The 26,163-nt window shown below is 39.2% G+C and overlaps 3 protein-coding genes across 4 annotated transcripts; all 3 read left to right on the top strand.

Moving 5' to 3' along the window:
- The first annotated feature begins 7,448 nt into the window (after positions 1-7,448).
- On the top strand, positions 7,449-11,452 carry LOC130944697 (probable beta-1,4-xylosyltransferase IRX9H). Of its 2 annotated transcripts, XR_009072145.1 has the most exons (5): positions 7,449-8,653; positions 9,823-10,072; positions 10,219-10,422; positions 10,681-11,079; positions 11,203-11,452. XR_009072145.1 is itself a non-coding variant. In XM_057873160.1 (4 exons), exons 1-3 carry the CDS (start codon positions 7,764-7,766, stop codon positions 10,387-10,389), a joined length of 1,311 nt encoding a protein of 436 aa, XP_057729143.1. In that variant the 5' UTR covers positions 7,449-7,763; the 3' UTR covers positions 10,390-10,422; positions 10,681-11,452. The 2 variants fall into 2 exon arrangements, 1 of the variants encoding a protein (XP_057729143.1); XM_057873160.1 differs by having other exon boundaries at positions 10,681-11,452.
- Positions 11,453-12,344: 892 nt separating this feature from the next.
- Positions 12,345-16,697, top strand: LOC130944632 (transcription termination factor MTERF4, chloroplastic-like). Its single transcript, XM_057873049.1, has 3 exons — positions 12,345-12,766; positions 14,430-14,531; positions 14,876-16,697. Exon 3 carries the CDS (start codon positions 15,058-15,060, stop codon positions 16,576-16,578), a length of 1,521 nt encoding a protein of 506 aa, XP_057729032.1. The 5' UTR covers positions 12,345-12,766; positions 14,430-14,531; positions 14,876-15,057; the 3' UTR covers positions 16,579-16,697.
- A 5,795-nt stretch (positions 16,698-22,492) lies between these two features.
- On the top strand, positions 22,493-24,760 carry LOC130945514 (uncharacterized). Its single transcript, XM_057874222.1, has one exon. It carries the CDS (start codon positions 22,493-22,495, stop codon positions 24,758-24,760), a length of 2,268 nt encoding a protein of 755 aa, XP_057730205.1.
- Positions 24,761-26,163: the final 1,403 nt, after the last annotated feature.

Here is a 26,163-nt window from a genome sequence, read left to right as displayed (position 1 = left end):
TTTTAATATATATTATTTTGGTGACCAATTTCAATGCACACCTAGCATAGTTGTATTTAAGTTTATGCATAGATGAAAACCTTTTCTTTTTGACTGGGATTTTTTTTTTTTTTTTGGACAGGGAAAAGATTGTTTAGTCATTTTGATTAAGAAAAAACATTGTTGAGGAAATGAAGCCTCTCTCAGTTAATATCTGGCCCACCAAAAATATGGTAGGCCCATGAATCCTTATATCGACCCAACTAATATGGGCTTTTGTTGGGGAATAAAAGGACTTTGCTATTGGACTCCGCTATTGATTCAAAAATGAAAAAAGTTATTTGAAAATGTAAATTTTAGTGACCCAAAAAGAAACAACTCTAAGAGTTTTGAAAAACGTTTATTGGGTAATTGTGTTCACAAAATTACAAGGAAAAAATATATGATTTTTGTTGGTTATAGATCAAAACAAATTAATCAATGCACATCAAAAAATTACCACCAAAAAAAAAGTTGATGAATAATTTTATTTTTTTATTAAGGATTTAACTAACATATATTCAAAAGTCACATGATAAGACTGCTATTAATAAATATAAAAAATATATTAAAAATTTATATTTTTTGTATTTTTAATAAAAAATTTAATTTATAATCTTAATATGTACCATTAAAACAGAAATTAGTTGCTAAACTTTTTTATTAAATATTTTGTAATTTGTTTAAATCATGCCTTGCTGGCTTGACTAATTTTTCTATTTACAAATAGGATTTTATTAAATACATTGATTGAGAAGACATAAATAGAAAGTGATTTTCCTTCAATATGTTTAATAAATTGATAATTAATAATTAATAATTTCATTAATCAAATAACGTAGCAAAATCCTTAGAAACAAGTAGTTGCCTTTTTATTTCCAGTAAAAATATTTAATTTTTTTTAGTTGAAGATAGATATTGACCAAAACAGAAACAGTTTAATTGAGCAACCAACTTCTCTAATATTACAGCATAAGAAGCACATGAACTTTGGAAATTAAAAGCTAACAAGTAACAAATGTGAACTGTTGAAGGTTGCTGACCTTTTGGCATATGATTTTAATATTATTTATTATTTTTATATATTGAAAACATAAAAAATTCTATTTTTATAATAAATAACATTAAAACATTTTTTTTATGAAATGCTTAATTTATATTCTTAAAACACATTATAACAAAATTCTATATTTAAATATTGTTTACATTAATTCCATGTCTTAATTTGTTAGTGATGAATAACAATCAATAGCTGAATAGCCCATCCTTGCTGAAAAATGGGAATAATAACCACCATTTTTTCAGCCTCCAATTTGATTATTATATTTTAGGATTTAATTAGTTTATATCTTAAGAGTATATTTTAAAAATATAATAATAAAAATTTTTTAATATTTTTTAATGTATTTAATGTATTAAAAATATAAAAAAAATTAATTTTATAATAATTTTTATAAAATATTTTTTTATAATATATTTAACCTATAACTTTAGAACACAAATTAGCAAAACCTACACAGGAATTTACACCATTAATGAACAATAATTATCACTAAAACTAATTCGTGACTTTGGGTTCAATGCAAGGAAAGTGTGTTCGTATCTTTAATTTGGTGAGGCAGTAATTCATTATGTATGAAATATATTAAAAATGTATAAAGTAATATACATATATATATAGTCTAATTTTTTATATAAAAAATATTGGTATTTTTGTTAGAATTGGAATTAATTGGTGTAATTATAGATGAGAGAATTTATAAGAAAAGTTTAGGCGCTAATAATTTTATTAAATTTTGATCAGCATGTAATCAGCAAAAAAAGTGAGTAATTTAATAAAACGGAAAGAGTATACAAAGATAATAAAATTGTGAAAGAATAATAATGAAAGAAAAGAAAAGATGAATAAATTTTATTGATTGTTGATTGATTGAATTGTTCACTATGAAGGTAAAACTAAGTATATATAGAGCATTAGTCTATGAAAGATAAAAGATAAGATAAAGATAAGATAGAGATAAAGATAAAGATAACTATAAGATAAGATAAAGACTAAAATTATAATTGAATTTGTGTATTCTGTTGGGCTGAATTTGTGGGCCGTGAGACGTCTTTATTGTTAGTAGAAGAGTGATTTAATACGCCCCCGCAAGCTGGAGGATGAAAGATGTCAAGAATACTAAACTTATTCAGATTAAGATGGAAGGGTTGAGGAGACAAAGGTTTGGTGAAGATGTCGGCTAGTTGCAATTGGGAGAAGTTTCATCACTCCAGCTTGAACTTTTTGTCGAACCAAGTGACAATCAACCTCTAAATGTTTGGTTCGTTCATGAAAAATCGGGTTAGCAGCAATATGAAGAGCACTCTGATTATCACAATATCAAACTGGTGGGCGGATAGGGGAGATGCGTAAAAATTGTAACACATTTAGTATCCATTGAAGTTCACAAATTGTGTTGGCAAGTGCACGATATTTTGCTTCCGTGGATGAGCGGGCAACGGTGGTTTGTTTCTTGGTCTTCCAATAGACTAAAGAATTGCCTAAGAAGAAACAATAACCTGTTAAAGATCGTCGAGTGTCAGGACATCCAGCCCAATCAGAGTCACTGAAGCCAAGAAGCTGAATTTCTGATTCCCTTGGAAAGAAAAGTCCTTTGCCGGGACTAGTTTTCAGATATCGTAACACATGCTTGGCAGCTTGAAGATGAGATTCAGTAGGAGATGCCATGAATTGACTTAATTGTTGAGTTGCATACATGATGTCCGGTCGAGTAGTGGTGAGATAGATAAGACGGCCAACCAAACGGCGATATACAAAAGGGTCAGATAGTAGGGGACTTTTGTCTTGATATAGTCTTGTGGTATTATCTATTGGAACAGAAGCAGGTTTAGCACCTAATAAACCAGAATCCTCTAAAAGATCAAGACAGTATTTTCTTTGAGATAAGCAAATTTTTTTCTCTGATTGAGCAACTTCAATGCCCAAAAAATATTTTAATGGGCCCAAGTCTTTAATTCGGAAGTGTTGGTGCAAAATAGACTTAATGGTAGCAAGTTCAGAAATGGAATTACCAGTGAGAACAATGTCGTCAACATAGACTAAAAGGATAGAAATTTGATCACCAATGAATTTAACAAATAGGTTATAATCAAATGAGGTCTGTTGATATCCATGAGATAGCAAAAGATGAGAAAGTTTGTCATACCACATACGACTAGATTGTCGTAAACCATACAGTGACTTTAGTAGCTTACAGCATTGATTCGGTTGAGGAGATGTAAATCCGAGTGGCAGAGTCATATAAACATCCTCAGAAAGATCCCCATGTAAGAAAGTATTATTGACATCCAACTGATGTATGGGCCAACGCTTCATAGAGACCAATGCCAAAACTAATCTGATGGTGGCAGGCTTGACAACAGGGGAGAAAGTTTCTAAAAAATCAACACCTTCAGTTTGAGTGAACCCTTTAGCCACAAGGCGTGCTTTATATTGATCAACTGAACCATCAGCCTTGCGTTTGATGCGATAGACCCATTTACAGCCAACCGGCTTAACCCCTGCAGGGCAATCAACAAGACGCCAAGTTTTGTTCAGCTCAAGAGTATCCAACTCATCTTTCATAGCACTACGCCAATTAGAGTGTTGATTGGCGTCCTTAAAAGACTTTGTCTCAATGTCAGAATGTAGAGATAAAAGAAACCTTTTATGTGAAGATGAAAGAGAAGAAAAAGACATGACTGAAGATAAAGGATACTTGCACTTTGAGGGAGATTGATTTGTAGAGATGAGAGAGGAATTACACAAGTAATCAGAGAGATATGCTGGAGGTCGGTGAGGCCGGTTGGAATGACGAGGATGGGGTTGCTCAAGTGGTGAAGAAGGTGATGGGTGATGAGAAGGTGATGGTGGACTGGTGTCTAGTGCGGAAGGAGAGATGGGTGTCTGTGTTGAAAGTGATTCGGTTCAACTTGGCTAGGTAACAATAGTGAGGAAGAGGGAGAGGTTGTTGGAGAAAATAAAGAACTAGGTGGAGTTGGGTCAATAGGTATAGGTGAGGGTTCAACTGGAAGACTAATTGAATCTTGTTTTTGAGAAGGTGTGTTTGGCAATGTTGGGCTGAGTGTATGGAATTGGGCATTTTTTGTGACTAAGGGCAAGATCATTTCATAAAAAATCACGTTTTTAGAAATCTCAATTCTTTTATCTTCTAAAACATAAACAATATATCCTTTAAAACCACTTTGAAAGCCAATAAATACAGCCTTTTTGGCTCTTGGATCAAATTTTGATCTATTTGCCATTAGGGTAGAAACAAAACATAAGCATTCAAAAACTTTAAGGTCATGATAATTTGGTGGATGATTGAATATAATCTCAAATGGTGTTTTAAAATTAATTGCGGATGATGGAACTCTGTTAAGTAGATAAACAGCATGTCTAACAGCATAAGACCAAAAAGATGATGGTAAATTAGATTGAAACATAAGAGCACGAGCTATATTCAAAATATATTGATGCTTGCGTTCTACCCTTCCATTTTGTTGAGGAGTTTCAACACAACTACGTTGATGAATAATGCCCTTTGAAGCATAAAAATCAGGTAAAATAAATTCTGGTCCATTATCGAAACGAATAGTTTTGACTTTGGAGTTGAATTGTGTTTCAATTAAAGTAATAAAATTTTTTATTTAATTTTGCACTTCTTCTTTTGATTTTAATAAAGTAACCCATGTAAAGCGGCTAAAATCATCAACAATAGTAAAAAAATATTTATGATTATGAATAGAACTTTGTCGAAACGGACCCCAAATATCAAAATGTAATAAATCAAAACTTGCATTGGCTTTGTTAAAACTTTGAGAAAATGAAAGTTTCTTTTGCTTAGAAAGATGACAAATGTCACAAGCCTCATCATGATGCATAGAGATAAAAGGAAATTGTTTATGTAAATGATTAAGTCTTTGCCCAGAAGGGTGTCCTAAACGAAAATGCCATATATTGGAAGGTGTAATGGGTGGAGATTGGATGGAATTTATGGAGTATGTAGTGAATGAATTTTTACCGAAATTGGGTTCAAAGACATATAATCCCTCTCTCATTCTGGCCAAATCAATCGTCCCCAAATTGTTGCTCTGTAAAGTGCAAGAAGAAGATGAAAAAGTGAGTTCACAGCCGAAGTAATTTTTGAAACAGAGATAATATTAAAGTTAAAATGAGGTAAATAAAGAACATCATGAAGAACCAAAGATAGTGAAAATTGAACGATTCCTTTATAAGAAACAGTAGCTTGAGAACCATTTGGTAAATGAACAATAATAATAGGAGAAATTTGTGTGTAAGAAATAAACCAAGACAAATTTGATGCAATGTGATCTGTAGCACCAGAATCAATGATCCAAGTATTCAAGAATGAATCTCGATTGAAGAATTGTTAACAGTAGAAAAAGTATTGAAAGAACAAAAATAATGAGTAGTTGGACTTGGCAAAAGCTCAAGTTGGTTTGAAGGACGAGCTTTTTCATTGAAAGGAAGTGCCATGAAAGAAAAGTGTTGGGTTGACGAAATGTCCAAAAGAGGTTCCGGATGAAGTTGCTGTTGTGCCCTTTCTCCTTGATCCATGGATGTCAGCAGAGCTCAAGAGGAGCTCTGATACCATAATAAGACGGAAAGAGTATACAAAGATAATAAAATTGTGAAAGAATAATAATGAAAGAAAAGAAAAGATGAAGAAATTTTATTGATTGTTGATTGATTGAATTGTTCACTATGAAGGTAAAACTAAGTATATATAGAGCATTAGTCTATGAAAGATAAAAGATAAGATAAAGATAAAGATAAAGATAATTATAAGATAAGATAAAGACTAAAATTATAATTGAATTTGTGTATTCTGTTGGGCTGAATTTGTGGGCCGTGAGACGTCTTTATTGTTGTCATGAGTTGAGGTAGAAGAGTGATTTAATATAATTTTATACTATTGGATGAAATTTCACGCTATTAAAAATATCATTGATGACTATTTGATGGTTACAAATCATAAAGTTGTTGATCCTCTAACACTTCTCTTTTGTAGGTGAGAAATCAATACGTGAGGTATATTACAACACGTGAAGAGCGTGTTGAAATATTTCAGCCAATACGTAAGAGGCGTGTTAAAACACATAAAAAACGGATTGAATATTTTTACAATAATATAATACACTTTAAATATTAATATTCAATCAAAATACTATTTTCACCTCCATATTAAAAATAATTTGCGACATATATATATAAATTAATTTTTGATATACATATAATATTTGTATTCACATGTAATAGTGCAGTTGGTTGACTTTTGTTGTGAAATGCAATTGGTTGACTTTGTTCTTTCTTGTTTCTTATATAATTAATCATCAGAAGTTTAGGTAAAAAATATGGCCTCAACCATTTTGCATTGTTCATAGAATAAATTCTAAAATATTGATTAAATGCTTTTCTTTGGACGGTGTTTACATATTATACTACCTCTTCCGTGTCTAACTGGAGAGGAGTTACATGTATTCTCTCACGTTGTTCTTATTATTATTATTATTATTATTATTATTATTATTATTATGGGAAAGTTCGAGGAACTAATAGAATAGTGTACAATGAAGGTTTAAGGAGTATTAGAGATACAATTATTAGTGTTACTTTTTTTTTATTGACTGAAGTTTTTGGGATGAGTGGTATCATGACATGGTATTAAAACTCTAAATCCAAAAGGTTAAGAGTTCGATTTTTGGTGAACCCAAAATCAATTTAAGCTTTTATGGAAATTATTATTATTATTGCTTCTTCCTTGCTTTGTTTATTAGTAGCGCCTCCAAGTGACTTAATTTTTAGGGAAACAAAATTATGCATAAATAGAAAATTAAAATATGAGACACTAATACACCATCAATTCATAATATGTTAATAGATAAGTAAAAACACAAATTTTTAAATATGTTGGAAAAATAAAAGGTTTCTACTTTAACATTAATGCCCTTAAAAGATATTTTTAACTAATTTTATTTCATAATTATATAATCCGAATCTAAAAATTTTAAGATTTGTTTTGTGTTTTATTTTTTATTTTTAATGTTTTTATTTTAAATTTCTGTAAAAATATTAAAAACAAAAAAATTGTATTTTCTAATTTTATCTCTTATTTTTATTTTTTTACTAAATTTTAAAATAGAAATATTAAAATACAAACCAAACACGCATTAAATTTTAATTTTAGTTTTCTTTTTTAATGGTATAAAAAAAACCCTTTTTCTGAGCTGCCCATGTGTTTCTTACTAGCTTTAGTGGTAAACGGATCTTCACCAAACCGAACCGAATCCAAAACCCGACCCGAGACACAGTGTCGTGTGTAGAGGCGTTGTTTATGTTTGATGACTTTGATCTGGAAAATGGACCAACCCAATTTGGAAGTTGGAAGGAAACAACTCACCTCCGCCCACCCCCCTCTCTCTCTCTCTCTCTTAAACTTTTCACTTTCTCTCTCTAAAACCATTTAATATAATTCTTCTCTCCCTCTCTGAATTTCGGTTCTTACTTTTTAAGTTTTTACAAGCTCCTGTTTTCTAGGGTTTTTGTTCTTCTTTGATCCAACTGATTGCTAATACTCATTTCTAATAATCTACAATCTAATCAGATTCAGCTCATGTAGTGAATTTTTCAGTTAACTAGGTGCTATTAATTTTTTTTTCCTAAGGCGTCAGGTAAATTAATGGCTCAATTCCGGCGAACTCTGTCGCCGGCGTATCATGATCGGCAGTACCCGAACGGCGCCGGCGGTGTCTTATCTGTTTCATCTCCGTCTCACAAGTTCTCTTCCACAAACGCCAAGTACACATCTCCGTTTCCGGCGCTGGCGACGAGTGCGGCGGCGCTCCGGAAGTTTCTCGCCGGAGTCTTTGTCCGGAGGTACGGCCGGAAAGGACAGTGGAGGAAGGCTCTGTACCGTTGCCTGCTATGCTTCTTCGTCGGTTTCATGCTCGGAATGTTTCCATTCGGCCACCACGTCGTCGTCGACGACGTTCGCCCTAGCGACATGTCGTTCGAGATCAAGCCACCTCACGCCAACGCGCAGTTGCTTCAGGAGAATCACGTTCTCAAGAACCGCGTCGGCGGAAAAGAAGGAACCGAAGTAGTTGAAGCCGCGGTCGGTGGCGGCAGCGATAGCGGCAGAGAGAGCGGTTTCATCATCGATCCGGTGAGCCTGAGCGTAGCGAACCATCACTCGATAGCGGAGCGCTTCGATTTCGTGCCGCGGAAGCAGCTGATTGTGGTAACACCGACCTATAACCGTGCTTTACAGGCGTATTTCTTGAATAGGCTGGGGCAGTTACTGCGGCTGGTGCCTCCGCCAGTGCTGTGGGTTGTGGTGGAGATGAATGCGGCGTCAATGGAGACGGCGGAGTTGCTGAGGAAAACGGGAGTGATGTATAGGCACTTGGTTTGCGCTAAGAACTCGACTGATGTGAAGGACAGAGGAGTTCATCAGAGGAACACGGCGTTGGAGCACATTGAGCGCCATAAGCTTGATGGAATCGTTTACTTTGCGGATGATGATAATGTGTATTCGCTTGAGTTGTTCGATACCTTGAGAGACATCAGGTATAAAAGAATCTAACCTAATGTCTTCTGCACCTGTTGATTTTGATTTCTATGTGATTTTAATTTTTATTATATTGATGTGTTTGTGATCCGTGGCTGTTGCAATTATATGACGAAGGTTCAGTCCTTTGTTTGTTGAATTTTGTTAATCTTCTTTCTTCAGTTATCATGGTTTGTGTAACTTCATTCCATTGGCTTTTTGATCCTTGATTCCTTACTTACTATTGCTCTTTAACATAAGTTGATTGCATGTTTTGATCTTCCATATACTTGCCAGCTTTTTTAGGATTACTATATAGTATCAATGGTTTCCATAGAAACACGGGTAGGGAAACAAGTATCAAGAAAAATTGGTTTGAATATCCGTGAACTTAATAAATGCAATGTTTTGTGGGACAATTCATTAAATGCCATCTGTGATCATTAGGTTTTATTTATTATCTTTTAGTATACTTTTGAAGTTGCTACGTTCTATTCTTGCAATCGGATCATTTATGTTGCAGTTTTTAAAACCATCTTAAACCACTATCTGTTTTGAGGTTTCTGGAATCAACGAGCAGTATATTTGTGGATCTAGCATTTTGAGGCATCTATTCAAGAACTCTGTTCGTCTACTTGTGCAGTTACCATATGATTGAGATGATTCCTATCCTAATTTTGTTTTATGTTCCTTTTGTTGACATAATTTGGTACTTCCGATTGAGCCAATCCTACTTGAAAATTACATTTTCGCAGTGAGTGACACTATTGGTTCAATCCTAACAAACTAACTATACCAAACATGTTAGGTTTGGTGGCAAGCAACCCACACTATTCATCAGAGAACCAAACTTAAAACCTTAGAGAAGGCAATTAATGGTGGAATATGAATATCCTGTTAATGAGAGTGTTCAACAGATGTCTTGGTGAAAGACGCAAACAATGATATCACTAGCTAGTTGCTGACAGACTTTCATTAAAAATTAGAGCTGATGAAATTTGTCTTGGTTAACACCTTTTCATGATGACATGAACTTGAGCTTTAATGATTTTCAGTGTTTTGGGATATACATATAAATAATTATGTGTGAAACCTGTAGTCATGAAGTTTTTTTTAGATCGGCTCCCCTACTTTTTATGCCTTTGGATGTTGTCCTCAGATATTTCTAATGCATTAACTGGTTTTGTAGTCGCTTTGGCACTTGGCCTGTTGCTATGCTAGCACCCAGCAAGAACAAGGCTATTTTGGAGGGCCCTGTATGCAATGCAAGCCAAGTGATTGGATGGCATACAAACGAGAAAAGTAAAAGACTTCGTAGGTTTCATGTTGATATGTCTGGATTTGCTTTTAATAGCACAATCCTGTGGGATCCAAAGCGATGGCGACGCCCTACTACAAATCCTATTCGACAATTGGATACAGTGAAAGAGGGTTTTCAAGTATGGCTCCGACTGTTGCTCTTTGCTGTCCTGCCCCATTAATATCTTCTGATGTCCTTACTGCTTCATCTTGTTTTTCTGCTAACTAATAAATCTCACCTGTACTTGTTATAATTACTAGCCGAATTTGCCTTTGGTCTTTACAGGAGACGACCTTTATAGAGCAATTGGTGGAAGATGAGAATCAAATGGAAGGTTCTCCTGTTGGTTGTTCCAAAGTATTGAATTGGCATCTCCATTTGGATTCTCATAACGTAGTTTATCCAAAGGGTTGGCTGCTTCAGAAAAACCTAGATGCTGTGGTCCCTGTCAACTAATCCTTCTCTGAATCTATTGTGAATGTGTGATAGGTATGACCTGATTGTCCTTGTAATGCAGTATATAGAATATTATTTGTAAATACTTAAGGAAAAACAGAACGTGTCACATCTAAAATGTCATCTTATGAAGTGATACCATAGAAAACCAATGTTAATAATTTGACAAAGAAAGTTAAACTTTTCGGAGGATGTCATGCTTGCTCTGGGCCTTGTAACAAGTTGAAATTCATATAGCTTTAAAGCTTTAACCTCATTGTAAGCAAATTAACTGGCTTTTGTTCATGACAGTTTGCCCATATTTGGTATTGGTTCGTCACTGAATAGATGGGTGCATCAGTTAGCCATCTTTGGCACTGATGCATTATGTTGCACGCCAAGACAGGAACTGGTTACTAGTCTTTTCATGAGTTCCCTTGCACAAAATTATATGCAGAGGCAAAATTTTTGTAGAATATGTTGCCTTGTTTGTTTGAAGGAGACAAAGATCGTCTGCCAAGAAAAAAAAACAAAAGAGAGGAAGAAGGAAAGTGGGGAAAACAGGACAAGGATTTTATTCAAATTACATGATGTTCAAGGTTATACACAGCTATGTATTAGGTATATATAGATCATAGATTTTTCTTGGGGGCTAATTCGATGTGGACCAAAACTGTTTCTGATTTAGGCCTTATCAAAATCTGCAGAGGGGTAACTTCTCAACTTTGTACTCTATTCCTTTTCATTCTTTCAATTGATGGTATTCTTGCAATACTTGAGTAGTTTGGATGAATTTTACTTATTAAATGACGTGCACGATAATATGTAAAGCAGTTTGAACTTTGAAGGCGAATATTTCTACATTGAACGGACTCTGATGGTAGACAATTATTTACTTGTTACAAGGACAACAATTAGGGTACTACGGCAAAGTATGTAATTGCTGTTCAAATTTCTGTGGTATTTAGTATAACATGGTTACTTGGTCGTCAATTCTGACAACTGTAAATGACCTGTTGTCCAGTCTTGGATCAATGAATTTTGTAAGATATATATACTTTTAGTATTTTAAATTTGATGTTTATCTGGGACCAAATTTGAAGCCGACATGGGCATAGTAGTAGTTGTAATGATAAAAATGTGCAGTGCTCAACCTCTAGAGAAATTGGACCAATTCGATATCACCATTTATCTTATCTTTTAATTTTGGATAAAGTATATTTTTTGTTCTTAAGGTTTATAATTTTTTTAAAAATATTCTAAATGTTTAATTTTATTCAATTTTATTTCTAACGTTTTCGATTTATTCAATTTTGTCTTTAATGTTTTTTATGTATTTTAAAACTATTTCTAAATGTTTTCAATTTTATCCTCAACATTTCGGATGAAATTAATATTTAAAGGTAATTTTGATATAAACCAAATAATATTCAAAGATAATTTTGATATAAATAAAAAATATTAGGGATAAAATTAAATACAATTAAATGTTAGGTCACAAATGTTACAAATAAAAAACATGCTTTACTCTTTAATTTTTCAGTTGAGTGGAACCTGTGATCTGAATTTGAGAACCGCCATTGCCAAATATAATTTTGACACCTTGTGGGTTAAGTCAAAAAAACGAAGCAGGTTGGTTTCCACCAAAAGATAAGTGATTTGGTAGACTTTATTTTGAGGAGGCTAGTAAAGGGAATTTTTTTTTAATTTGTGAAGAATAAAATTGGGTGAAGATTTTAAAGTAAACCAATGTTCTAAAAATTGGATCGGATTGGCTGGTCGAACTGATTCAACCGGAAACCAACAAAAAAAATAATCCGATTTAATGTGTAAAACCGCAAAATAAAAAAACACTCATGAATTGCTGAACCGGTCGGTTATCAGCAGGTCGAACCGGACCGGAATCCGGCCGATTTACAGAAAACGACCTGGTTTCCTTCCTTGAAAGGGAAAAAGTTGCACGCGTTACCCCCATTCCCCCCTTCTCCAACTCCTTCCTAGAGCAAACCCTAGCCTCCACCAATAGTTGTCGCCGTCTGTTGGATGAGAGACTGCTGCCGCCGTCCATCGCACTCAAGAACTTCCGTCTTCGTGCTCTTGGGCCTCTCGCCGGATCCTCCCCGTCGGGTGCTCGCATCTCGCCGTTCTCCTCTATGCTCGGCTGCTCGCGCCTCCCTCCGCCAGTGAGTGCTCGAGCTGTGCGTGTTGGTTGCTGCTCGTCGTCCGTGGTTGTCTCTGCTCGATTCTGCCTCCCAGTCTCACTCGAGTCTCGTCTCGTCTCAGTCACTGGCATCTCGTGGTTCGTCTGTCTCGTCGCCAGCGGCAGAAGCAACTCGTGGGGTTGTCTCTTGCTTCGTCTCCTTCCGTGGGGTGGTCGCCGACTCGCCATCGACCGTTGGTGAGTCCCTGCACCATCGCTTCCCTGTTCTCTCTTTTCAGATTTCCCTTCTCCCTGTATTTTTGCATTTTGCTGAATTGCTAATCAAATTTGCCTTGTTGCTAATCTAAATGTTGCTGTAAATCGGGACTTTACTTGGATTTGTTAAATTTGTTGCTGTAACTTGAATTTGTTGCTTCCCAGTCACAGAATCAGAATAGAATACTCAGTCAGTGCTTGGTTGATTGGTTTTGCTCACTGATTGTATTTGATGATAAATTTTAAATTGATAACTTTTAAATTTTAAATTTGCACTGCGTGTTACTGATTCACTGTTCCGTCAGTCCTTTTTGTTGTTGTTAATCATTGTGATGAGCTTTATTAAAATTGGGTTGAAAACTGTTGAATCTTTTTTCATTTTTCATTGTTCTTAACTTCTGTTCTTATTAAAAAATTTGCAATTGGTGATCTTTTGATTTATTATATGCTTCATGTTTTTAATTTCACTCTGCTTCTAGGCTTTGAAATCTGTTTATGATAACTGTGATGCAATTATTTAGTTGGATAACTGATGTAATTATTGAGTTCAAGAGATTGAGTTTTTGATTTGCAAGGTGATTTTTGGTTGATTTTTTATTTAATTTGGTAATGGTGTTTATGATTGGGATTATCTGGTTTTCATTCTTTTTGAATTTGGTAATAGTGTGATTACTTGTTGCTGTTTGTAATGTTTGTTGCTGAATGATGATTGTTCTTTCTTGCCTCTGTTTAGTAATGTTTATTGAAATTTTGTACTTTTTCAATGCATATTTTTATATGTGTTATTAGTCAAAGTCATGTCAAGGCCATGCAAATTTATTCAATTCCTCCTACTTCAAACTGCTTATGCTGCTTCTCACTATTTCTGGTGTGTAACTTGTATACTTCTGCATGATTCTCTTTTGATTCCACACAAAGTTGATGAAAAAAACTGATTTTGTTATCTGGGGTAATCTTATTCTGTTTCTGTCTATGTTTTCTTGCTAATGGAACATTCTAGTCTAGTTGTTTAGTGATCAGAATGTTATTCCTTCTTAGCTTCATGGAATGAAAGAGAAACTACATTGCATCCTCAGAGGAATCAAAAACCATTAATTAATTTATATATTATTCATTTTAGTTATATGATTCTATCAATTTGGTTGTGTACTTATTCTTCTTATTCAGCATAGGAATTTAAGCATTTTATTTTTCTGATATTTCAAAACTCTGTTTTTCTCAAGAGACATTTATAGTTTTATACAGACAAGTGGTTCTGATTTTGGAATCAACTAGCCAACAATCTTCCCTCTCCATACCACGCGTTGCTGTTCTAAAATGGTTTTTCCGGTTGAACCACCGGTTGGACTAGTTGGACCAGTAAATCAGTGAACCAGTGATTAAAACGGTTTGATGACCGGTCAGGTTTTCAGAACCTTACACTTGTAGCAGAACTTTTGGTGTCAGTCATTTTGGCATCATGCACTATATGTCTTGGGAGCGAAGCTATGTTTGTTGTTGAAATTTGGACTCTTATGGGTCTCCTTTAGCATGTAGAATTATGGTGTTTGTCTGTGTCCATTATTTTTCAGTGTGGTTAACTGGCGTGACAATGTTGTAACTTCACAACTACTTTAATGGCTTGCGTTACTTTATGACCTTGCAGCTGCTGTGAGGAAGGAAATTTCAGATGAAACAGATCGCATAACCGGGAAGACGAAACAAATTTCTAACATTCCAATTCAACTCAGCATTTATTTGCCACATGGTAAGTTGTTTGCTTATCAATTGATGGATGTAATTTTATATAGGCCTTATAATTTGTCAAATTGTTCTGTATGTACCTTTCTTTCTTCCCTTGCCATTTCATACCTTGTCATTGAACATTTGATTGCGCGGATGAATGGTGATTTAGGGTTCAAATAATGCAAGGTTATCTTTTCTAGAGTGGCGGAACAGTCCTTTATTCGTTTGCTTCTGCTTTATTTCTTTTATGTTGCCTGCAAAGCTCATATATCTAGAGTAGTCTCAATACATTATTCGTATGTACCTCTGCTAAATTTCTCTTGGCAGTTTGTTTCTGTGGTTAACTTTCTGTGGCTTTGCCTGCAGTTGTAAACTTAACCCTTATAGATCTTCCTGGGTTGACAAAGGTTGCAGTAGGTAAACCTCAAAATAAGCCCGCTTGCTCCTCCTTCACCAACCGAATCTCCATTCAGTTTCCTCTTCGTCTCTGTTCAAAGTTGGAAGCCTTTGCTCACTCTGCAACTTCAAGCGCATACACTGCAATTTCAATGCTCACAAGAAGAAAAATCCTCAATTTATTCTCAACCCAATTCGCTTCTCACCAATTCAATGCAGTTTCGAAGTTATCACGAGTTCCTTCGCACCCTTATTCTGAAATCCACAAAACCCTAAACCCCTTTAGGGTCTTTGTTTTGTGCGCATGGAATTCGACGCAAGCATCGAAATTTCCCGAATACGAGATGCCATCGGTGACGTGGGGTGTGATTCAAGGTCGCAAGGAGAAGCTGGTATCGCGGGTCATCGTATTCGACTTCCTCAGGGGTTTGGGAATCGTCCCTGACGAGTTGCAGGACCTTGAGCTACCTTCGACAGTTGAAGTCATGAGGGAGCGCGTGGAGTTCCTCCAGAAACTAGGGCTAACAATTGATGACATCAACGATTACCCTTTGATGTTGGGATGCAGTGTGAGGAAGAACATAATTCCTGTTTTGGGGTACTTGGAAAAAATTGGGATTTCAAGATCCAAACTTGGGGGATTCATTAAGAGCTACCCGCAGGTATTGCATGCTAGTGTGATTGTTGAGCTTGTCCCTGTTGTGAAGTTCCTTAGGGGACTTGATGTGGAGAGGGAGGATATTGGGTATGTGTTGCAGAAGTACCCTGAACTTCTAGGGTTCAAGCTTGAGGGTACTATGAGTACATCAGTGGCTTATCTTGTTAGTATTGGGGTTAATCCTAGGGATATTGGTCCCATGGTGACTCAGTATCCTTATTTTTTGGGGATGAGAGTTGGGACTGTGATCAAGCCTTTTATTGATTACTTAGTCTCTTTGGGACTGCCAAAGAAGATTTTGGCTAAGATGTTGGAGAAGAGGAGCTATTTGCTTGGATATGATCTTGAAGAGACTATCAAGCCAAATGTGGATTGTTTGATTAGCTTTGGGATAGGGAGGGAGTGTTTGCCTTCGGTTATTGCACAGTATCCTCAGATTCTTGGATTGCCCCTCAAAGCCAAGTTGTCTTCGCAGCAGTACTTCTTCAGTTTAAAGCTTAAGATTGATCCTGAAGGTTTTGCGCGAGTCGTGGAGAAGATGCCGCAGGTGGTTAGTCTTCACCAAAACGTGATCATGAAGCCGGTCGAGTTCCTCCTCGGAAGGGCTATAGCACTGCATGATGTGGCTAGCATGGTGGTCAAGTGTCCGCAGTTAGTAGCACTGAGAGTGGAGCTCATGAAGAACAGTTTTTACTTCTTTAAGAGTGAGATGGGAAGACCACTGAAAGAGCTTGTAGAGTTCCCTGAATACTTTACTTACAGTCTGGAGTCTAGGGTCAAACCAAGATACCAAAGGCTAAAGAGCAAGGGGATAAGGTGTTCATTGAATTGGATGCTGAATTGTAGTGACCAGAGATTTGAAGAGAGGTTGCAGGGTAATTATATTGAGACTGAAAGTATAGGTCCGACATTTTTAATGGGTGGGAAATTGAACCTGCCAGGTAATGCAATTCTTTCAGATGAGGAAGAGGAGAGTGATGATGAAGTACTATACCGAAGAACTGTTTCTTTATAGAACAATTTTTCCTTCTTTTTTTTCCCGGTTATATAATTACAAGACATAGTTGTCATCTATTTTGCTCTCAACTTCTATGCAAATTATAATAATAATGAAATCATAAAATCTATGACAAATCTTCCTTATTGTAGCATCTGTAGTATCTTGATGATCTCCAGGCCACGGAATCAATGTCATCCCTAGCTTGCTTGTACAATTCAAGCCTTTTAGCAAGTTGATTTGTTGGCGCCCAATTTCTGTTTCTGTAAAAATAGCACACACACACATTGTTATAAAATCTCATCCGTATAACGCTTTCATCAGTTCTAAGCCAACAGGGGACCACTACGAAGACACTTGGTTTATTAGGATTTAGGATAACTACACACGCAGCCACATCATTATAGTTAGATATAACGCATTGAATAAGTTAACTCATCCAATGTCCATACCATGAAACAAAATCTTTTCTTAATAAAAAAAGGTAGAAATTCCGTGTAAGGTGGCAAAACTTTAATCAAACATAAAAATCATACCTCCTCCTTCCCAACTTGAACATAAAAGTAGTTAAGCAATGATCTCTTGGTATAGAATTCTTAAGCGAATCGCAAACCATGTTGATATAGGCATTAACATTTGATATTAAGACCAGTAGAACATTGGAGCAGAAGTCAAGATAATATTAAAACTGATATCCATCAATTATTAGTATGAAGACTTGGGGAAACGTAGGTACCAATTGAACATGCATTACAAGCACTTGAACATCCACTAATTTTCTAAATTATAAAAGCTGGTCCAGCTTGCACGTGAATATTTGGAAACATGAATTGTCCGAGTATATCTACTTGAAAGATGTCGTACCTCAGTTTCAGAAATTGACTTCCGTACAAGTTCTGAGATAGCAGAATAAAAGTGTATAACTTCTGATGAAAAGAACATAATAATACTAGCAATTTGTTCCGAAAACCTAGATATGGAAAAAGAGAATAAAAAACACAGGTTAAGGTTGATATTTGATACATTGAGCTCTACTAAAAATAGGTAGATGAAAGCTGCTTTCAAATAAAAAGGCAATGGAGATGCAATGGTTACAAGGAGATAAGGCATTCTTTAGGGGAAAAAAAAGTGAAGGGCATCTAAAGAGTGAAAGTATTTCATAATTCCGTTTAGCAGTTCATATCAATAACTGATAACTCCATCAGTAATACAGATCAACAAACAGAAACCATTCAGGCGACATGGGCATAGTAGTAGTTGTAAATTTGTAATGATAAAAATGTGCAGTGCTCAACCTCTACAGAAATTGGACCAACCGATATCACCATTTAACTTATCTTTTAATTTTTAATTTTGGATAAAATATATTTTTTGTTCCTAAGCTTTGCAATTTTTTTTAAAATAAGTTTAATTTTATTCAATTTTGTCTTTAACGTTTTTTATTTATTCAATTTTGTCTTTAATGTTTTCAATTTGTTTCCAAACTATTCCTAAATGTTTTCAATTTTGTCCTTAATATTTTAGATGGAATTAACATTTAGGAATAATTTTAATATAAACCAAAAATATTAGACACAAAATTGAATACAATTAAACGCTAGGAGTATTTTTGAAGAAAATCATAAATGTTACGAATAAAAAATATTTAATTTTTCAGTTGAGTGGAACCCGTGATCTGAGAACCACCATTGCCAAATCTAATTTTGACACCTTGTGGGTTAAGTCTAAAAACAAATGAAGCAGGTTGGTTTCCACCAAAAAATAAGTGATTTGGTAGACATTATTAAAAAAAAGAATTTAATTTTAATACATTATCAGTGTAAAATAATTTTATACGTGCATCTAATTACATAATTAATAAAAATATATCTCTTATATTGGCCACGTGAATAATCATTTAAAAAATTATTTTACACTATCAGTACATAAAAATTAAACTCAAAAAAGAATAATCTTCACTTTTTATTCAATTTTACTCTTGACCATACATGTTAAGTACTTAAGTTACATAAAATAATTTTATATTATTATCTCCCTAACATTACTCAAGGTATAGTACACAGACTTTGACCTTCTTGTTAATACATTTCAATAAATATCACTTGGACGGTTGGACCCTTTACATCAACTTTAGTACCACTGTATCATAAATAATTGTGAGGTTTGTGTAATTTTTCTAATAGAGATATTTATATTTATTCTACAAGAAAGAGTAGACCTACGAACTAGCATAGTTGAGACATTAGGCATTAGAATAAGCCTTTTCGTTTTTCATAATATTTCAAAATTTAACAGATCAAGAATTAATTCATTACAGATTTAGATTTTATTTAAAGATTTGCTATTAATTAATGAGTTGATTCATACATAAGACAATTAAAACCCCAGGTACTTATTTGTTAAATCTACCCAAGTTGGTTGGCATTAGAAATTTAGAATAAACTTTTATAGGCTTTGTTATGGCCCGGCCCAAACCATCAGCGGTTTGAGTCGACCCGAGCACCACCCGACCCAGACGGTTGGGGACGAGGTGCTCGATCGCCGACCCGGACACGCGTCCCTGACAGCTGCGTCATAGCTGTGGAATGGAGGCATCAAGGAAGGTGGGCCTATCCTTGAGGGGCTCACCTCTGACATGGTATATATGGGGAAGGTCCTGCCCTTCCTCCAAGGTACGTCACCTATCACTCACACCCTTTTTCGCCTGCACACTTGCTGACTAGAGTGTCGGAGTGTCTTTGCAGGTGACCCCCCCTCCTCACACAAAGTGCTCGGGACATCGTCCACACCAGCCCGGTAGCTCACGACCAGGCAAGATCCCCCTCCATCGACCAGGATACCAACCCGAACCATCCGGTACCCGACCTACCGAACATTGGCGCCATCTGTGGGGAACGCCTGAATGAAGATCGTACCAGGTCCAGGGGATCATGGCTGCGCGGTGGGACTCGAAGGGGCAGCCTCCGTCGCCTCCCTCCGCGAACGGTTAAGGTCCCCGCCACGACGAACCGAGCCACAATCAAGAGTCCGTGAAAGACGCCCCTTCGGGGGAACGGGTAGCGACAGCACTAGGATAATGCAAGAGTTGCGCCATAGGGTGCAGAATTTGGAACGCCAATTAGCGGGTCAGGAGTACCACCAAGAGACTTCTGATCTCGACTACTCCCAGTCCCCCGAAAGCTGAGGGAGAACCTCCCACAGAAGCAGTCGCTCCCGACATACCCCCGCCTCAAGATCTGAATCAGGGAGTAGCCGAGAAGACCAGGAGCGCCCCAGGAGACGAAACGACATGATCATCTACGCCCGAGGTAAACGGGCGTGCATCATGAGGCGAGACCGCAGAAACGGAGAAGAGAGGCCGAGGGAAAAACGACAACCCGTCATTATGGGCGCCACCCCATTCCATCGCTCCATCCTCGAGGTCTGGTTGCCAAAGCACTTTGACAAACCAACGGACATGAGGTACGACGGGACCCAAGACCCCCAGGAGCACCTCACAGCCTTTGAGGCCAGAATGATCCTGGGGGGAGTTGGGGACGAAGTAAGGTGCTGCGCCTTCCCGGTCACTCTAGCAGGCCCCGCGATACGATGGTTTAATAGCCTCCTCTGCAGGGATCCGTGGCCGGCTTCTCGAATATCAGCCGCGCCTTCTTAGCACAGTTCACCACCAGAATTGCGAAGGCCAAACACCCGATCAATCTGCTCGGCGTCACTCAGAAAACTGGTGAAACGACCAGGAAGTACCTAGATCGTTTCAATGACGAATGTTTGGAAATCGAAGGGTTAACGGACTCGGTCGCCAGTCTCTGCCTGACGAACGGACTCCTTAACGAGGACTTCAGAAAATACCTCACGACAAGGCCGGTCTGGACTATGCATGAGATCAAAACGGTAGCCCGCGAATACATTAATGACGAGGAAATCAGCCGAGTTGTGGCCGCCAACAAACGGTAGCCCCCTACCCTCAACCCAGGCAGCACGGCAGTGGAGAAAGGCAGAAGGAGCACGCCAAAGACGGCGGCCCGAGCAAGGCACCCAGACCATTTTTCCGTGTGGAAAAATTCACCAACTACACTCCCCTGACCCTCCCATCATAGAGGTTTATCAACAAATAGCTGAGAATAGAATATTGTCTAAGCCCCGCCCCCTGAAGGACCGAACTGGCGAGAACAGGAGCCTCTACTGCGATTACCACAAGGGCTACGAACACACGACTCAGGACTGTTTCGACCTGAAGGATGCACCGGAACGGGCAATCAGGGATGGGAAACTAGCCGAATTTTCCTATCTGATCAGGGAGCCAAGAAGACGACTCCACAACCACGATGGGGAAGACAAGACCTGAACGGCGATGCGGCGACAAGAGCCAAGGGACACAGATCACGGTCTTACCGTGGTGAATGTGGTAACAGCAAGGAACACGGCCCCACGGTCGAAATCAGCACACAGGAAAGACGCCAAATTCCTGGCGATCTCTTCCTCCTCACAAAGCTCCAAAAGGGCCCCCTCCATTTCTTTCGGCCCGAAAGACCGATGGTTCAACGAGGTCTTGGAAAACCCTCCTATGGTCATCACGGCCAGGGTGGGAACCGGCCTTGTAAAACGGATCCTTGTAGACACGGGGGCGGACTCGAACATCATGTTTCGCAACGTCTTCGATGCATTAGGACTGTGGGACGCCGACTTGACGGCTCACCAGTACGGCGTCGTAGGCCTAGGCGATCACTTCATCAAGCTAGATGGGATAATCTCCTTACCGATCTCCATAGACGGAGTACAGGGACGGAGATCGGTTATGGCCGAGTTTATAGTTCTACGAGACTCTACGGCCTATAACATCATCTTAGGGAGGAAGACCATCAACGATGTCGGGGCAATAATCAGCACAAAGCTGCTAGTGATGAAGTTTGTCACGGACAACGAATCTGTGGGGTCCATAAGAGGAGATTTGGAAACGGCGGTCGCTTGTGACAACGCCAGCCTCTCCTTGAGGAAAAAGTCCAAAGAAGCATCAGGGGTGTTTCTCGCCGACCTGGATGCCCGAGTAGATGATAACCCCAGACCCGAGCCAGAGGGGGACCTAGAGAAATTCAGGGTCGGGGACTCCGAGAAAAAGTTCACGTTCGTAAATAGAAATCTCTCCCATGAATTGAAAGAGCCTTTCGTGGAAATGATCAAAGCCAATGGCGACTTGTTTGCCTGGACGCCAACCGACATGCCGGGCATAGACCCTCATCTCATGTCACACCACCTGGCCGTCAAGCCTGAAGCCCGACCAGTAGCTCAGAGGAGGAGGAAGATATCACAAGAAAGAGCAGAGGAGGTAGCCAGGCAAACGACCAGCCTCCTAGAAGCAGGTTTTATCCGAGAACTAGACTACTCGACCTGGTTGTCGAATGTAGTCTTGGTAAAAAGCATAATGGGAGATGGAGGATGTATGTAGACTACTCCGATCTTAACAAAGCATGCCCCAAGGGCTGCTACCCCCTTCCCAACATTGACACGCTTGTTGATGCAGCGGCAGGATACCGGTATCTTAGCTTCATGGACGCCTATTCCGGCTACAACCAGATACCGATGCACCGGCCTGACGAGGACAAGACAACATTCATAACACCAAAAGGAATTTACTGCTACAAGGTGATGCCCTTCAGCTTGAAAAACGCGGGGGCCACATACCAGAGACTGATGAACAAGATATTCAGCGGTCTCATAGGCAAGACAGTAGAAGTCTATGTGGACGACATCCTTGCCAAGACCACCCGACCAGAGGATCTCCTGGGCGACATGAGGAGCGTGTTCGCCATGAGGCTCAACCCGCTCAAATGTGCCTTTGCTATGGAGGCCGGAAAGTTCCTGGGGTTCATGATTACCCAAAGGGTGAAGCCAATCCTGAAAAGTGCCAAGCAATACTGCAGATGAAAAGCCCAGGATGTATCAAAGACGTCCAGAGGTTGGTAGAAAGGCTCATCGCGTTATCTCGTTTCCTCGGAGTGTCGGCAGAAAAAGCCCTCCCCTTTTTCAATCTAATGAGGAAAGGAATGGCGTTCGAATGGACCCCTGCGTGCGAAGAAGCATTCCAACACTTCAAAGAGATCCTGGCAGCACCACCCGTGCTCGGGAGGCCCAAAAACGGAGAACCGCTCTACCTATACCTGGTCATAACGGAAGGAGCGCTTACAACAGTCCTGGTACGGGAAGAATGAAGGACCCAACAGCCAATCTACTTCGTGAGCAGAGCGCTACACGGAGCGGAAACGAGGTACAACAAACTAGAGAAACTAGCACTGGCGCTTTTGACCTCTTCCCGCAGACAAAGCAATACTTCCAAGGCCACCAAATCGTAGTGAGAACAGATCAAGGAATCCGCCAGATACTTCAAAAACCCGACCTAGCGGGAAGGATGATGACTTGGACCATCGAACTCTCCCAATACGACCTACGATACGAGTCCCGGCACGCAATCAAGGCACAGGCAATGACCGACTTTCTGGTAGAAGTAACAGGGAACCCCACCGAGGAACCGGACACACGGTGGAGCCTCCACGTGGACGGAGCCTCCAACCAAAAGTCCGGAGGAGCCGGGGTGATCTTGGAAAGTCCAGACGGGGTCGTATACGAGCAATCGATCAAGTTTGAGTTTCCAATATCGAACAACCAAGCGGAATACGAGGCCCTTCTAGGGGGTTTGGCCCTAGCTCATGAAGTGTGTAGCGACTCGCAGGTTGTCACCTTGCAGGTAAACGGGAGCTACCAGGCCAGAGACTCGCTGCTACAAAAGTACCTGGAAAAGGTTAAAGAACTGAACAGCCAGTTCGAGGAGATCACGATCCAACATGTCCCGAGGGAAAGAAACACACGAGCAGACCTCCTCTCCAAGTTAGCAAGCACAAAACCAGGAGTAGGCAACCGATCTCTCATCCAAGGCATGCTAAAGGAACCAGCAGTTACCCTCCACCTGACAGGGGCAAACCCCTCCTGGTTGGACCCAATCGTCGACTTCCTCAAGAGCGGCAGACTCTCTGACGACGAGAAAGCAGCCAAAGCATTGAGAAGGGAGGCAGCCAAGTACACAACCATACAGGGACAACTTTTCAAAAAGGGACTCAGCCAGCCCCTATTAAAGTGCCTACATACCGAGCAAACGGACTACGTGCTCTGGGAGGTCCATGAAGGATGCTGTGGCCACCATATCAGGGGCAAAGCCCTAGCAAGAAAGCTCATCCGAGCTGGATACTACTGGCCATCAATGATAAAAGACTCCCAGGAGTTTGTAAAGAAGTGCACCAAGTGTCAAGAGAACGCCAACTTCCACAGAGCACCAGCGTCCGAGCTAAGCCTACTCACGACATCCCGACCTTTCGCCCAGTGGGGAGTCGACATCCTCGGTCCTTTTCCGGTGGGCTCAGGACAAGTTAAATACCTCATAGCCGCCATCGACTACTACACCAAGTGGATAGAAGCCGAAGCACTACCCAGCATATCCTCAGCCAATTGTAGAAAATTCTTGTGGAGGCAGGTGATAACTCGATTCGGCATCTCAAAAGTCGTTATCTCGGACAACGGGACGCAATTCACCGACAAGAAGTTCATAGAATTCCTCAACGGCCTGGGTATAAAACAGAAATTCTCCTCGGTAGAGCACCCCCAAACAAATGGACAGGTCGAATCCGCAAATAAGGTGATCTTACAGAGTCTCAAAAAGCGACTGGGCTGCAAGAAAGGTGCATGGGCCGATGAGCTCGCTTCAATCCTTTGGTCCTACCGTACAACCGAGCAGTCCACCACCGGAGAAACTCCTTTCCGCCTGACATACGGAGTAAACGCAATGATACCCGTAAAAATCGGCGAACCAAACCCGCGACTACTCCTGAAAGGGGTAGAAGAAGCAGTGGAGAAAGACCTGATAGATGAGGCAAGGGAGATGGCGCATCTGGCAGAAGTAGCGCTAAAGCAAAGAATAGCCCTGCGTTATAACGCCAACGTACTCAAAAGGGAGTTCAAAAAAGACGACCTGGTCTTGCGACGCAACGACATAGGACTCACGACTCAAGGGGAAGGAAAGCTCGCGGCGAATTGGGAAGGACCCTACAGGGTCAAAGAGGTCCTAGGCAGAGGCGCGTACAAGTTGGAAAAACTTGACGGTAGGGAGATACCGAGAACTTGGAATATAGGTAACTTAAGAAGGTTTTATTCCTAGCCCGAGCACGCCGACTCGGCGGCTCGGCGAGTTTAGTCAATCGCTATTATTTAAACACTTACCATGCTGTTTAAATGCCGACTAATGTTTACTTAACAAATCTGTTCTTCCATTTCTGCACATTCACTGTTATGCACCTAACGACAACACGTCCCTCATAACGAACAATAAGCGGGACAACAACACGGCACCCCGGGATTGATCACCCCGGGAGCCAACCAAGTTAGAAAGCCATAACGGCCCCAATAATAACAGTCACAACGCGGCCTCGCCAAAGATACCAATACAATGGTAAAACGAATTAACGAGCAACAGGCAAACGAAAGCAACATGATAAACGGAAAATATATCCATAAATTAATCAAACGACCAGTAAGTATGACTAAGTTTCAAAAGTACTACAATAAACCCACAAAAAATACAAGGTACAAGGGATCACTTCCTCGGCATGTCGACAACCTTGCCACCCTTAATCATCTTGAAAATTTCGATTGCCGATGTGTCGAAATCCGGAGCAACAATCTTTATCTGAGCCTTGGGAGCCTCTTCGGTCATGAAGATCGCATTCTTTCCTTGCTCTCTAACCTCCTTATGCTTCTTCTTGAATTCCTCAGCCTCGTCCCAAGCAGTCTTAGCAGCCGCAACGGCCGTGTCCCATTCCTTCTCCAACACGACCACTCGACCTTGCACGGCACTCAGCTGGCTCTTGATGAGCGGATAATTTATATGCTTTTTGGCATTATTTTTAGTATGTTTTAGTTAGTTTTTATTATATTTTTATTAGTTTTTAGTTAAAATTCACTTTTCTGGACTTTACTATGAGTTTGTGTGTTTTTCTGTGATTTCAGGTATTTTCTGGCTGAAATTGAGGGACCTGAGCAAAAATCTGATTCAGAGGCTGAAAAGGACTGCAGATGCTGTTGGATTCTGACCTCCCTGCACTCGAAGTGAATTTTCTGGAGCTACAGAAGCCCAATTGGCGCGCTCTCAATTGCGTTGGAAAGTAGACATCCTGGGCTTTCCAGCAATGGATAATAGTCCATACTTTGCCCGAGATTTGATGGCCCAAACAGGCGTTTCAAGTCAGCTCAAGAATTCTGGCGTTTAACGCCAGAACTGGCACAAGAATGGGAGTTAAACGCCCAAACTGGCACAAAAGCTGGCGTTTAACTCCAAGAAAAGTCTCTACACATGAAAGCTTCAATGCTCAGCCCAAGCACACACCAAGTGGGCCCAGAAGTGGATTTTTATGTCATTTACTCATTTCTGTAAACCCTAAGCTACTAGTTCTCTATAAATAAGACCTTTTGCTATTGTATTTTCATCTTGGCTCTTCTGGTTCCCTCTCTGGGGCCGAAGCCAATGATCACCATTATCACTTGTATATTTTCAATGGTGGAGTT

This window comes from Arachis stenosperma, chromosome 8, assembly GCF_014773155.1.
Source record: "Arachis stenosperma cultivar V10309 chromosome 8, arast.V10309.gnm1.PFL2, whole genome shotgun sequence".
Lineage (NCBI taxonomy): Eukaryota > Viridiplantae > Streptophyta > Magnoliopsida > Fabales > Fabaceae > Arachis > Arachis stenosperma.
Note: the sequence above shows the minus strand (reverse complement) of the source record. Positions and strands in the feature narration are given on the sequence as shown.